Source organism: Heptranchias perlo, chromosome 25, assembly GCF_035084215.1.
Source record: "Heptranchias perlo isolate sHepPer1 chromosome 25, sHepPer1.hap1, whole genome shotgun sequence".
In the NCBI taxonomy this organism is placed as follows: Eukaryota; Metazoa; Chordata; class Chondrichthyes; order Hexanchiformes; family Hexanchidae; genus Heptranchias; species Heptranchias perlo.
Window position 1 is genome coordinate 17528236 of NC_090349.1, and position 14735 is coordinate 17542970.

The window sequence follows — 14735 nt, forward strand, 5'->3', positions numbered from 1 at the left end:
ACAGTTGACATGGAAACCATGGCTCCTTGTGAAGATAGCATGATGTCACTGCAACAGGAATAAAAAGTCACCTGCTTGCCTTCCAAAGACCATGAGTCAAATTTGACACAGCCACATTCACGTGTCATCCTTTTCCCCCATGCCTGGTACTGTAGGATAGGCTCTGTGCTGCAACACCCAATAAAACAGCACAGATATCTCATGGGACTTAGGGATGAGATCATATAACAAGCTGTCACTCTAATCTTTTGTGCGTTGAACAATTATAATCATTCATAGCTTTGGCATTTTTGTGATCTCATATCTCTAGGGAATTGAGTGATGTCAGTTCTGCAGCAGGCAGCCAGTGCAGTTTGCGTTTCTGGTTTGTGCAGCTGACAGCTTGGGACAAATATATAAAAGTAATCATTTTAGTTCTAACATCTCCACTGGCCAATAGACCCATTAATCTGGCAACATTTTGCACAGTGAGACTTTTAACGCAGAGAATGCAGTAATCGAACCGTTTTTTCATTTAAGAAGTACTCTTGCATAAAACAAGATTGAAGCAAAAAATCCACTAAAATGCAGCCAGTTACATAACGCTAGGTTTTGTTGACATGACTCAAATGACTCATTCTATTTCCAGATGAGATGCTTAATTCAGACTTGATAAATGCTAGGAAAAACAACCGCCGTACTGTAGTTTTATTTAAAAATAATATTGTTGCTACAATTAGTCTCTGCATCCTTGAGCTCGGAGAGAAAAAAAAACTGGCCTGGATTCCCCACTCCTGATTACTATCCAGTGACCCCTGCTGGATAGTCTATGTGGATGACAGGTGCAGAGAGGATCTGGCTTGGCTGTGATGGGTCCGACAGTTGAGCTTGCTGGCACTCACTGTCCAGACTCAAACATGAAGAATGGCCACTTGGGCAAGGGACGGGAGGCCTGCCAACAGCCCTGGGACCGTACTCCAATATAATTAACTGTCCTCAGAGTGGAGGGGTAAATCAGAGAGGAAACTGGAGAAAGAAATTTAAAAAACAAAATGTTTTTGCTCAATTGGTATTTTAAAGAATATTATAGTCATCAAGACATCTTAAAATTAAATTCGAAACAATGTTTTTGTTTACTTTTCTAAGTTCTTTTGTTTAAAAGACAAATGCGGAGTGATGATATCATGAAGGGAAATTGCGTTGGAGTAGTCTTTGAGCCCAGTGGTGTAAGGGAGCTAAAATTAACCCGGACTATATAATTAAAGCTAGAGTACTCCTGATTAATGGTTAGATCTCTACTGACACTAGCTCCTTCAAGCAAATTCCCTCAATGATGTAATCAGCACTTACAATTTAAACAAATATACTGAAAAATTAAATGAATATTTAAAGTTGAGTTAATTGTTAAAAACAATCTAACTTTTTTTATTTAAAGAAAGGTTCACATGGTGATACTCATTCTTTGGACATATAAGTAACTTCTGCATAGTTGATCTAGTTAGTGGAATTTCTGCAGCGGAACTTCTGGTCCCTTTATATTATGGAATGCTTCCAATGGAAGCTGTTCTGTCATACATGGCATCTGTGTTGAATTCTCCTGGTTTACACTGTGTACCAGATTCGGTAATTATTAAACAACTGCATATGCCTTAAGAGTTGTGCATGCACTGGAGTTGCACATGCACAACTGCTGTAAAGTTGCATTTGCAACTTTTTCATTTTTGCCTTAGACTCACTGATATTAATGGAAACTGGCTTGTACAAACAGACTGACCACAGAGGTGCACCATGGGCAGAATCAAAATGGTACCTGAGGCATGTGCCCCTGGTGCTGGTTGTTACCTTTGCTGCCAGCGGCAATTTGCTGCTGGAGTCACCCAGTGAACCTACTTCCAGGGGAAGGTTTTGAGGTCTCGTGGACAGCAGCACTGGACTTTTTATGCTACAGGGGTTCCTTCAATACCACGATTGTCTTCAGAATCAATCCTGTAAGGTTGTGAGGCTTTCAATGCAAATAAAGGTAAATAGTGTTCACTGCCGAATTCCTTAAATTACACACATTGGGGTAGATTTTGGCTTTGTGCAATAGTGTAAAGCAGGTGATAGCGAATTGGCAGCCCATTTTACATCTCTCCTGATGAAAAACAGGCTGATTTCAATGGAAATAAAAATTGTGAGATGTAAAATAGGCTGCCTATTCACTATCACCCATTTCATAACAACGCACAAAAAAAATCAAAATCTACCCCATTGCGAGATGTATGAATTTAAAGGATGTAATCTTTATTTTGTAATAACTCTGCAATTAAAATCACAGAATGTTCAATTTTATTTTAGAAAAATGTATATTTTTGGCTGCCATCTTCGAAGACCCTCTTTCGGTCCTTCCTTACTATGTACCATTCTGTCATAAAGAGGTCAGATGGGGGACTTCACCCAGGTCTGTGACAATACAATATTTGAGGCAGCCATTAGTAGTTACACAAGAGCCAGCTTACTTGCTCATTAATGTGCTATCCTTCACTTGAGAGTGCGTGTCAGCACTTACACTTCTCAACAGGTTGACCGAGATTGAAGACTTCAAAGTTTGGAGCAACACAGACACTAAATGACACCCCATCACTGGTACACCAACACCATGCATAACCAGTTCACCCAAATTTTGAAGTATAGGTTGATTTCTAGTGTGATTCTCAAGTAAATGCTACCCATGAATTGCTTTGAATATTTCTCACAATCTAGTTTTGCAATGTATTAAATGTACCAGTAAAGTGAAAAATATAAGCAGTGTGAAGCTAGATAACTACATGAGGGAGAAAGGAATAAAAGGATATGCTGATAGGGATATGATGAAGTAGGGTGGGAGGAGGCTCGTGTGGAGCACAAACAGTGGCATAGACCAGTTGGGCCGAATGGCCTGTTTCTGTGCTGTGAATTCTATTTAATTCAATGTGAAAGCAGTATGCAGTAATCCAGAGCAGCAAAGATTCAGCATTTTGATCAATATTAGTAAAATTGCTTGGATTGGATTACTGATTTAAATTCATCTGCAATTATTATCTACATTTTAAACATTTGTTTTCAACTCTTCTTACCATTAAACAATGGGCACCCTGAACATGGATTAAGGCACCATAATGTAAAAAGGGTAATAAAGGTGACTGTAATGCAGGGTCAAATATTATACATCATTGCACAGCCAGTACTACAAACATATTTTATGTCATTTTGAAGTACAATGGAACCTATGATCCACCACTGGTGGTTGATGGAAATTGAGAGTCTCCAAATGTTTACCATACACATATACAATACCCTCGGCCTGAGAATGATGACAATTACAATATTAAAAAAAGAAAAAAAGAACATTATCTAATTTTATTCTTTTCTTAAAGAAAATGAAATACAAATAGCAAAAGGAGGCATGTAATGAGTGAAGCCTTGTGCAAGGCTCTCCTGCGAAAACTCGGAGTGTGGACAATGGGGATTCCACTATAGCTGAAATTGATTCTTTCCTGCTATTTTAAAGTTTATTTGGTGCATAGTTCAATTTACATAATAAAACTATCATGATAAAAACATTCCTGTTGTTAAATGTAGCTCATTTAGCTGCAATCAGACTTGCAAAGTGTCTGGAAAATGTAAACTAATCTTATATTACAAACATGCTACCTATATTATCCGTAATACGCTCCTTTTCCCAGTTTCTGTGAGCAATGTTGTGTCTGCTGCTTCCACTTTCTGCAGTGGGTTGATACACTGGACTCTTACAGTACTCCTGAGGATTCACAGGAAGGTTAGTGTCGACACTAATTTAGCCACTGTTTAAGTTCGCTGCTCTTTGGGTTACAATTCAAGATACAAATTACCACAGCATATAGTGTAGTTTCAAAACTTAACCACAACCAAAATATTTTTATTGAGAAAGTTTGCTAATTGCATTGCTAATTAATACTACTGGATAGACACAATTAATGGGTTGTCTGCATTTTTTTTGGAATAAAAACTGGATTTAATAGTAAAACAAAAAAAGTCATTTTTAAAATAACGTTATTGAAAGCAAATAAACTTGGCACACAGTGGTTTGCCTTCTAATTGGAAGCATCATTTTCACACAATTTCCCAGGATGGTGCTGAAACATTTCTTCATTCACCCTCCGTTTCCAACTCACACCCCGCCCCTCCCACCTCGCCCCCCCACTGTTCCATGATTTTGGAGGATCATTGTGGCGGAGGGGGGTGGAAGGAGTGTTAAGCAAAGAAATATCATGTTACTACATCCATTCACAGAAACTATGGTCTAGATGGTGACCTTGATTGGTCACCTTAGTGAGTGTAATAATGAATGGTTTTGCTCAGAATTAATTTTAAACTGTCAAACATTGAAGGAGGGGGAATTAATTTTGCAATAAAATTTCTCAACAATGAGGCCATTGTGGCATCTGGTCCTGGAATAGCCCTGTAAATAAAGAAAAAATGTTTAGTATATTTCTGAATGTTTACCACGATTATGCATGGTGTGCTCAAAAAGGGAGCTCTGGGAAAGGAACCACAAAATATTACAAAGATGGGTCTGACCCTCATATCTAAAAGTACAGGCTAAGAGAACTCCCCATCATTGTCGCTGCCTGGACCCCAGGTTCTGGAATTTCTTCGCTAAACCTCTCCACATCTCTACCTCCCTCTCCTCCTTTAAGATGATCTTTAAAACCTACTTCTTTGACCAAGCTTTTGGTCACCTGTCCTAATATCTCCATATGTGGCTCGGTGTCAAACATTGTCTGATAATGCTCCTGTGAAGTGCTTTGGGATGTTTTACTACATTAAAAATGTTATATATTTGCAAGTTGTTGTTATTGTTGTTGTTGTTCTGGCTGAAAGAAGACATGATCCAAGATTTCAAACTCACACAGGGCCGTGGAGAAGTTCGTTGTGTGAAGGCACAATTCTAAGGCAGTGGCAAGTTAAATGTAACATAAAGTGATTATTAGTTTGTACAAAAAAAAGTAAATGTGTGAACAGATCAGCCAGACTGGTAGAAAGCAAAAACAGTACTTTCCCTCTGATGTTATTGTGACACTGAATCTGTTTTGTAAAATGAATTTACAAAATTTAGACAAAAAATTGCTCATTAACAGCTGTTAGGGGACCTTGTTATAGAAACAATCAAGGGAAACTCGGGCATAATTTTATGGGGAGAGGATAATGAAAATTGAGTTCAGACCTTACATTTAGACCTGTCATTTAAGTTAGATAACAAAAGGGCAAGATTTCTAAGTTTCACCAGTGCACTGACAGAAGTGAATGTATAGCAGAGATTGATATAGGGGTGGAAGGCCATTCAGCTCATTCATCCAGAAAAAAAAATTACATTACCCCATGACAGCATCTAATGGTTTCTTAAATTATTTCACAATATTTGCTGCCACTACCCTACTAGAAGTCCATTCGAAGTGTTGATCACTCTGTGTGAATTTCCTGCAGCGACAATATCCCATGCCTTGCAGTCTGCATATTTCCCTCTATGCCTATTGAGTAGAATGGGCCTATACTCTCTGGAGTTTAGAAGAATGAGAGGTGATCTCATTGAAAGATATAAGATTCTGAGGGGGCTTGTCAGGGTAGATGCTGAGAGGTTGTTTCCCCTGGCTGGAGAGTCTAGAACTAGGAGACGTAATCTCAGGATAAGGGGTTGGCCATTTAAGACTGAGATGAGGAGGAAATTCTTCACTCAGTGGGTTGTGAATCTTTGGAATTCTCTACCCAGGTGGGCTGTGGATGCTCAGTCGTTGAGTATATTCAAGGCTGAGATAGATAGATTTTTGGACTCTAGGGGAATCAAGGCATATGGGGATCGGGCAGGAAAGTGGAGATGAGGTTGAAGATCAGCCATGATCTTACTGAATGATGGAGCAGGCTCAAGGGACCATATGGCCTACTCCTGCTCTTATTTCTTATGACCTAATCTGCTTCTGAAATGTAGATGGTAACCAGCTATTTGTTCACTTTCATACCTTCCTCAGTAATATCTCCAACCTTTTTTCCCCTGCTGTGACTCGTTTCTAACTTTATCCATCAAATATCCTCATTTTCTTTACTCCCTCAACACCTGCCTCTTTAACTTGGTGACCTTGTACCTGGCTACATCGTTCCCAACTCCCAATGACTCAGCCGTGCTATAGATGTTCATCAGCATGGAAGTTGATGCTTCTTGGACCCGCTCTCCTGATCAGCAAGGAATCAAAAACTATCCAGGCATAAAGATGCCAAAGAACAAAATCAGCAGAAAGTGGGAAACAGCCTTCATTGGAGGACGCCACGAGTCCAGTAATTTGTTTAGCCCTAGCTCATCCAATATGTAGTCTGCTCACTTCATTGATCTACAATGACTCATCTCTTGAGTCTAGCACTATCCACATCCCCTCGATAATCCCCATCACATTTATCTGCCCTCTTAGAACCTGTACACTTCTTTCCAAGAACTTCCTTCAACTTGATCAACAGATGTGACTACATCTGTTATGTTTACTGTGTGCAGTTTTGGTCTCCTTATTTAAGAAAGGACATAATTGCTTTGGAGGAGGTTCAAAGAAGGTTAACTCGACTAATTCCTGGGATGAGGGGGTTAACTTATAAGGAAAGGTTGGACAAGTTGGGCCTGTATACACTGGAGTTTAGAAGAATGAGAGGTGATCTTATTGAAACATATAAGATCCTGAGGGGACTAGTCGGGGTAGATGCTGAGGAGATGTTTCCCATTGTGGGAGAGACTAGAACTAGGGGCCACAGTTTAAAAATAAGGGGTCTCCCATTTAAGTCTGAGATGAGAAGAAATTTTTTCTCTCAGAGGGTTGCGAGTCTGTGGGACTCCCTTCCCCAGAGAGTGGTGGAGGCAGGATCATTGAATATTTCCTGATTAACAAGGGAGTCAAAGGTTATAGTAGATAGATGGGAAAGTAGGATTGAGGTCACAATCAGATCAGTCATGATCTTATCAAATGGCAGAGCAGGTTTGAGGGGCTGAATGGCCTACTCCTGCTCTTAATTCGTATGTTCGTATGTTTAATAGGTAGGGTTGGCAGAGAAGCAGTGAAGAAAATGAGTGTGTGCTGTACGTGCCCTGAACATGGCCCTAAACAAAGAGGCAATCTCTCAGTTTTGCCTTATGTTCCACCTCTAAACATTTAGCTTTTATAGAAAGGAGGACAAGCAGACACTCATATAGTAACTGATATAAAACATAACTGTCTATTTAGAATGACATGAATTTGTATAATTATGTCACAAAATCTTTGAAGGTAAACAAAGCAAGAGCATACAGAAGCAACAGGAACAGAAGGGTAACAAAGTTATGTCCGAACAGCAGCTTGTGCTAATGAGACATGAAAGGTCCTTCAATCCAAATAATGACATCATACCTCATAGACTGAAGTGCAGAAACCACATACTTTTCTAATGTGGTTTCAGTAAATGCTGGGAAAACAGGAGTGGGGGGTCAGGGTAGGGGAGGGGGTGTCAAGTGACCTAAATTTAAGGGTGACATCTGAGAGAGATTTATTGCAATTTGAACAGTCATTCAGACAATCAGACAAGGGCACGAACTGTGAAAGGAGCACAATTTATCTTCAGCAGTGGTTAAATTGTTCATCTATCTGATGCTTTCTCCTTGTACTTTAATCTGTTTAATACAGAAAAGGTTAACAAAACCATGGAATCCATCCAGGACTCATTCCTTTTCACATTTAAGATAAACTGATTTATTTAAGTAATGAAAAGCTGTTGCATTCATTTACAGTGATCACATGTACTGTGTACAGGTTGATGTAGATCAATAAATTGACATTGCTTAATCCATCTGAGATTTATCTTGCAAGTACTGTGATATGTTAAAACCTGAACACCACATAGTTAGCCTTCAACCTGTTTGTAACACTGCAAAAACCAAAAGCTTTTTAGGGACTTGTTTGTATGATTGTTGCATGTGTGCCAGCTGGCATGTTGCTTCCCCTATATACTCCTAAAAATCAAATTTGTATAACTAATAATAATAAACACATTAAAACAATCAACAATCTTGGGGCAAACATATCTCAAAATGTATCCAAAAATTTATCATCGTCTATTTCCAATAGCTAAAACAACTTTTCCCTCACACAGGCCTTCCCTTGCTCAAGTGCTTAGACTTTGTGTACTGCTCCATTCCCGGAGCTGTGAATTTTTTTTTACACCTGTTCCTTTCAAAGCCGATTTTTGTTTCTTCCATGTCAGTGCTCCTTAATGACTCTTTTGGGGTCTCTGTGCATGTGCAGGACGTCATTGGCCCTTGGTGCCACCTTGAGCAGACACGATCATAATGCGCTCAGTCCTTTCCTGTTCTCTTCCCCCCCGCTCTCCCCCCAAAATATTCCCGCCAATTCCTCTGGCTGCCGTTCTCAGTAGCTGTAACCATTCTCCCTGTTCTCAGTTCTCTGCTCTTCTCCCAAGCCTCCCACTCACAGATCTCAGTGTCAGACCTCTTGCTCTCGCGCCAATACGATGGAACTCACGCTCATGGGCCTTAATGCTGGTTGTCAATACCAGGTCTACAGCTACTTTGCCTCAGTGCTGGGCTTGCTGCTTCCCAAATGTAACTCCACTTTCAATGCCTTGTTGTAGACATTCTCCCAAGCAAATTTGGCACTGCTTCAGAGACCTTGGTTGGGTGAAAGTCATGGAACAAACAGTCAAGGATATCAGGCAAACAAAAATATGTTTTCAAATAGTCTCTTTAGGCATTTATAAACATTCAACCTCCCCTGCTTTCACCTATCAAATTTATGGAATGAGAGGTTATCATTCATTACATTTTCAGAAAGTAAAATTATGTTTATAGACTATCAAAATATAAAAAATAAGTCAGTCATAGTAATAATATTAAAGGGCCTTTTACAATCTGTGAGTAGCACCACGGGAGATCTACTGATTAAGAGGACATTAAACACAAGCACCAAAAATCACAATATCGTCACTCATTGCAGGAGAGCTGCACAGAGTACGACGACACATTAACTGCAAACTGACCGTTACAAATTCCAAGCACTATTCTGTCCACATTCATCCTCTGCACTCAAAATATCCCATCCAAGTTCAGGGAATAAAAACATAAAAGCACTGACAGATAGATGAAACCAGTGCAAAAGAGGGGATCAGTGACTGAGTAATGGCAGTAAAGAACTTGCTGTAAGGTCTCTAATTTCTTTGATAATCATTAAAGGGAGAGAAAGCAAGACTGTGCAAGAGTCTTACAAGGACCCAAAATGTAATGTAACTCACGTAAAACTTTCTGGATGCTAGCCTTGAAATAGCTGAGTACAGAACAAGAGAATCTGGCATTGATATTCCTCTTCATAGCATCTGGGGAACACACAGTTCACAGGTACTGCAAAGAAGAAGAGGGCAGAGACCCATTGCATCAGGTCACCGCCCTCTTAATGTTATCTGAGGATTTCCAGGGCTTCGCCAGAAAGGCAGACCTGGGCCTGCACCTACAATGGAGGAAGAGAAGGATAGCCATGGAAATGAGGTGGTCTTTCCTGCTCCTCCCACTTCAATTTCCTCTTGAACTAATGGAAGGGTGCCCATTTTGAGGAATGCTGAAGAAGCTGGCATCTGCCTGGGACCTCCGCAGATCAGAGAGCCTGTGGGGGTCAGGCAGCAGAGCAAGAGAAGCCTGAGAAGAAAAGTTCTACCTTCATTTGCAGACTCCCCATGGATCTGTAGGCCTCAACAGCCTGTTCTCCAACAGCAGCCAGAAGGCCCTAAGACCAGCAGACAGTCCTGTATCTCAGGCCTGACGCTGCATCTGTGTTTCCACTGCTGTTTCCCAGTGCAAGGCCCTGCCAGACTGCAGGCCTGCACCAAGTGATATGATGGGGCCATGCAAATAACCAAGCCCACCAAATTTTGGTGCTCAGAGGCCTAGACAGGCACAGTGCACTTTAGGCATGCGGCACCTGTCTAGAGCCCAGGCAAAGAGAGGGGCGTGCAGGAATGTTGGGACTTCCACCTACATCAATCCCAACAATAGTCTAATGAGAGCACAACAGCCACCTAAACAACACAACCAACGCCACAAAATGTTCAATCCCCACAGCAATTTTGATGCATCGTTTAACAATATGAGAAATCTCAGGAACAGTAGACACTCACAAGAACACTCAAATACGTATTATCTTCAATAAAATAAGCATTGTTTGTGGCATCCTCTTTAATACAAAAACATCCTCACTGTAGCATAATGCATTCTACAAACTATAGTTTTTAATCACAAGCTATAGTTTTTCTCTGAATAGCTAAACTATACATATAGTAAAGTAAATGCCAAGCCATACAATGGCATAAAAAATTATGTCTTATCATATTGTATCAGCAGCAGACAGGCCAATAGTGCATTTCATTATCCTTTGAGTGATCCTACAAATCAGGTGCATCAAACTCGGGCTCAGTGATTTTGACTTGGTTTTGTACCGAGGCTTTCTGCCTATAAAGAGCACCTAAAGTCAGATAGTCGCCATAAACTACATTAGCAGCAGTCATTCCCTGTTGCTAAGCAGTAACATCACCACAGGAAATTCTCTTCTGTTCAGTTAACATAATACACACCATCCCTTTGAATCCACTCTCTGGAAAATTATAGCATTTATAATGGTATTATAAATGTGCTAAAATTAATCAGTTTAAAATTAATTAAAGTGTCACTGTTAAAAGAATAATCTGTAGCATAGAATCAAATCTAGGAAAGCTGGACCAACATACCCTTGACTTGAAAGCTAAGATGATTCTGGGCAGAATGAGGATCAAACACTTGAAACCAATTGTGATGTATTTTAGCACAAAGTCTGTAATTCCTGCAATCCAAAGCAAATCAAAGAAATCCATGCTTTCCACACTAGTCTTCAGGAATATCAAACTGGGGAGAAAAAAGCACAAGAGTATAAGTAAAATATTTGAATTATGTACTGCAAATACCATTAAACCTAATCATCTGGGTAATGTAGCAGCATAAAGGCAAAGCAGCAAGTAAACCTACACCATGTATTAGGTATGCAAACAGATCGATGTACTGGTGATACAATATTTTACAATAGAATAACGAACATATAAAGGACAATGGAGGTGCAATGGAGAGTACTTGCAATTTAAAGGACTTCTTCCATCTTCTTTTTTGTGGAAAAAGTTTAAGTGGGGAAATCCTCCTGATAGGTATAGTTGCCAGCTATTTAGTCAGCTGCATGTGATGCATCCCATCAGATGAGAGAATCCTGGATCATTCTGAGATTCTCAATAACATTTTGAATTTGCACCTTTCCAACAATTAGAATGCAATATTTTATGGAGGATCAATGAATTATTATTTTGTGCAGAGTCAGAGAAACAAGTTGTTCAACGAAGCATAGCTTGCACACAGTAAAAAGTGCCGAATTTCTATATTTAAAATTAACCATTATGGCAGTGGTGTACAAGCTTTAGTCTTCATGGGCCACAGTGGTGTGTACCATTGTACCACGAGGGCCACATATGAAGTTTGAGGCCATGTTCTTCTGAATTTACATTCATTTCAAGCTTTTGGGTTATCCTGGATGTCAAGGACAAATCAAGGCTCCTTTTCTCCACTGCCAACGGCTTTTTCCATGTCCTTTCCACCCTCACTTTTAATGCCAAATGTGAAGAGCTGATAGATCTGTACAGCTACCTTTGCTGCTAACTCCCATTCCTCTCTTCCGTCTTCCAATCTCCCCACAGTCACTCACCCATTCTAGCCCTGATCTCAGGTCACTCTTCAGCTTCTCCCAAATCTCCTCTCCTTGGCTAATTTCCTCCATGAGACCCACCTCCTGCCCCCTTGATCCCTTCCTGAATCAATTTCTGGCATCTCAACTTCCCCATCTGGCTCCCCTTCTAGCATACGCTATAAATGGTAAATTTTCCTTAGGCACGTCCCTCTCCCTTTTTAAACCGCGATCATCACCCCCCTCAAAAAAAACTCTTGACCCGTCCTCTCCAACTGTTGCCTATTCCAAACCTCCTTCCCTCGCCAAGGTTCTCAAATGTGTTCCATGCCCATCTCTCTCAAAATTATATGGCTGAATCCCTCCAATCTGGTTCTGCTCTGCACACAGCACCAAGATGGCCCTGATCAAAATAACAAATGACATACTCCGTGACTACAACGGGTTATCCCTCCTTGTTCTCTCTAAAGCATTTGATCCTTCCTCATCATATCTCCCCCACCATCATGCTTCATGACAGTCCTCTTGCATTCCATTCCTTTGCATCCAAATACAGCCTGTGCAACTCCAGCAATGGCTTCTCTTCTTACCCATGTACTGTCACCTTTGAAATCCCCCGAAGTTCTATCCTTGGCGTCCTCTTCTTCCTCATCTAAATGCTGCCTCTTGGCAGAAATAGTGTCAGCTTCCACATGTATACTGCTGACATTCCAACTCCGCTTCTCCAGCAGCTCAACCCCATAGCCACTTCCGTGCTGCCAGACTGCCTGTCTGACATCAAGTTGGGGATGAGCCACTGCTTCTTCCAACTTCACATTGGAAAGAGCTAAGCCATTGTCTTTGCCCCCCCTCCACCATAAACTGTCCTCCCTTACCACTGCTCCATTTCCCTCCCTGGCCACTTACTCAGATTGAAGAAGAATGTGCAAACCCGATCATCCATTTGACCCTGATCGGAACTTTGAACCGCCCCCTCCCCCCCTGCTCATTCTATCCATCACAACTTCCACCTGTACAACATTGTCTACCTCTTCCCCGACATAAAACCCTCTGGGACTGAAATCCTTTGCCATGTTCTGTCACCTCTAGACTTGATAATTTCAATGCTCTCCTTCCTGGCCTTCCTATACAAACTTCAGCTTGTGTAAAACGCAGCTGCGCTTTTCCTGTCCTGTGGTAAGTCCCATTTGCCAATTACCCCCTTCTCACAGGCATACACTGGCTCCCTGTCCCTCAACACATGATATTTAAAATACTTGTGCTCATCTTCGAAGTGCTCATGAACTTGCTGCACTCTAATTCTGCAATCTCCTCCAGCCTTAAATTCTTCCCCGCCGCGCCCCCACACCCATAAACAGCATTCAGTCCTCTGCCTCTGGCCCTTTGCGCATCCCACCATCCCTTCACACGGCCTTAGGTGCAGAGCCTTCATCTGGCATAACCCCACTCTCTGGAACTACTCCACCTCTACTCTTCTTTCCTCCTTTAAAAGCCTTCTCAAAACCCATCTTTTCTACCAAGCTTTTGGTCAACCTTCCTGATCTCGCTCTCTGTCCATTTGCATGTCTGTTTTTATGTGTGAAATGCCATGGGACTTTTTTTGTTAAATGGGCTATAAAATGCAAGTTATTGTTGCTGATACCATCAGAAGTTTGGTGTTCTGATTTAAGATTTATTTTTCAATTAGGCAATAGCACTGAAGATAGCCCTTTCCAAACCTTCAGGCTCGCAAACAGAACGAACCAGCAAATAAGAAATAAGGGCAAATAGGACTGAGTTATCTGGGTTTTGAGGGCCAGGTTGCCAAGCTTCAGGTTGGACAGTCCTGCATTTAAGAAAATCTTTTTTGTCACTGGCGCTGGATCAAAACTACAAAACAAATGCAGTACTCAAAGAAGCCTATTCACCAAGTTAGTTGGACATGAGAAATGTTAGCTTTAATGAAATATTGAGACATTCAAAATCTTAGTGTAAATTGGGCTTGTGTTTAGCTATTACATAAAGCAACAGAAAAATTAACAAAAAGATTTCAGTTTAGAATCAAATAATGGAAACAAAATCAAAATCAAATACTCACATTGCATGAGAGATTCACATTAACACAACAGATGCCTCAACTAATGTTCAAAAATCTGAATGTACAAATGAAACCTATAAAGAAACCAATGTAAAAAAAAAATTGGTATCTTGCAGACCATGCAGGAATAAAATAAAGAATCAAAATACTTGCATGAAAATATAATTCAAAAATAGGAAGTACCAAAAGATCGTGTTGTAAACAATACCTGCCCATTAGTATAACAGATAAAGTGGGGCAGGGTTCATGTATTCCTTTTTTTCCTAAACACATTCTAAAGTATTTTTAGTGGTTTTGTCATTATTCTTATTAAGGCAAAGTACATACACAATAGGGAATCAAACATTTGCACATGGTGTCAGCATCAAGCACTTCCTGGTCAGATATACCAAGGGGAATCCGGAGCTCAGTTACCCATAGAAAGTTCCAACAATTTTTTTTAAATAACATAAACATCAAAAGAGCATGCCCAAGAATACCAGTATATCCCCAATTCCCATACAATCCATCCTCAGAATGTAAATGCCAAATTAGTGCCAGAATTTTTTTTTTCCCGTGGTCTCACCTCAGTTGAGAATGCTTAACTACATTTCACTTAGGGCTCTAAGTTTGCACTTACACTACAACTGGTTTTGCTTCACATTGATGTTACGACGTTGTCGTGTAAATCTGGGTCCCATTGGAGCAAAAGGAGTGAGAGTTCCTCCTCCAGGGAGTCTCACTCTACTTCACACCAGAGATGGGTTGGGTCCTGATTCCAGACTTGCACTATAATTTTAGGTTGGTGTGAAGTAAAGACTGGACCCATTATTAAGGAAGTAGTAGCAGGACATTTGGAGACTCATAATACAGTCAAGGAGAGTCAACATGGTTTTATGAAGGGGAAATCGTGTCTGACAAATTTATTAGAG

At 40.5% G+C, this 14735-nt stretch overlaps 1 protein-coding gene across 1 annotated transcript in view; it reads right to left on the reverse strand.

The window, feature by feature from the left end:
* Positions 1 to 14735, reverse strand: part of rnft2 (ring finger protein, transmembrane 2) — a 137900-nt gene that overhangs the window by 8828 nt on the left and 114337 nt on the right. Inside the window, exon 6 of the mRNA XM_068005700.1 lies at positions 10774 to 10927. Coding sequence (XP_067861801.1) covers positions 10774 to 10927 — 154 coding nt within the window. The remainder of the gene's footprint in view (positions 1 to 10773; positions 10928 to 14735) is intronic.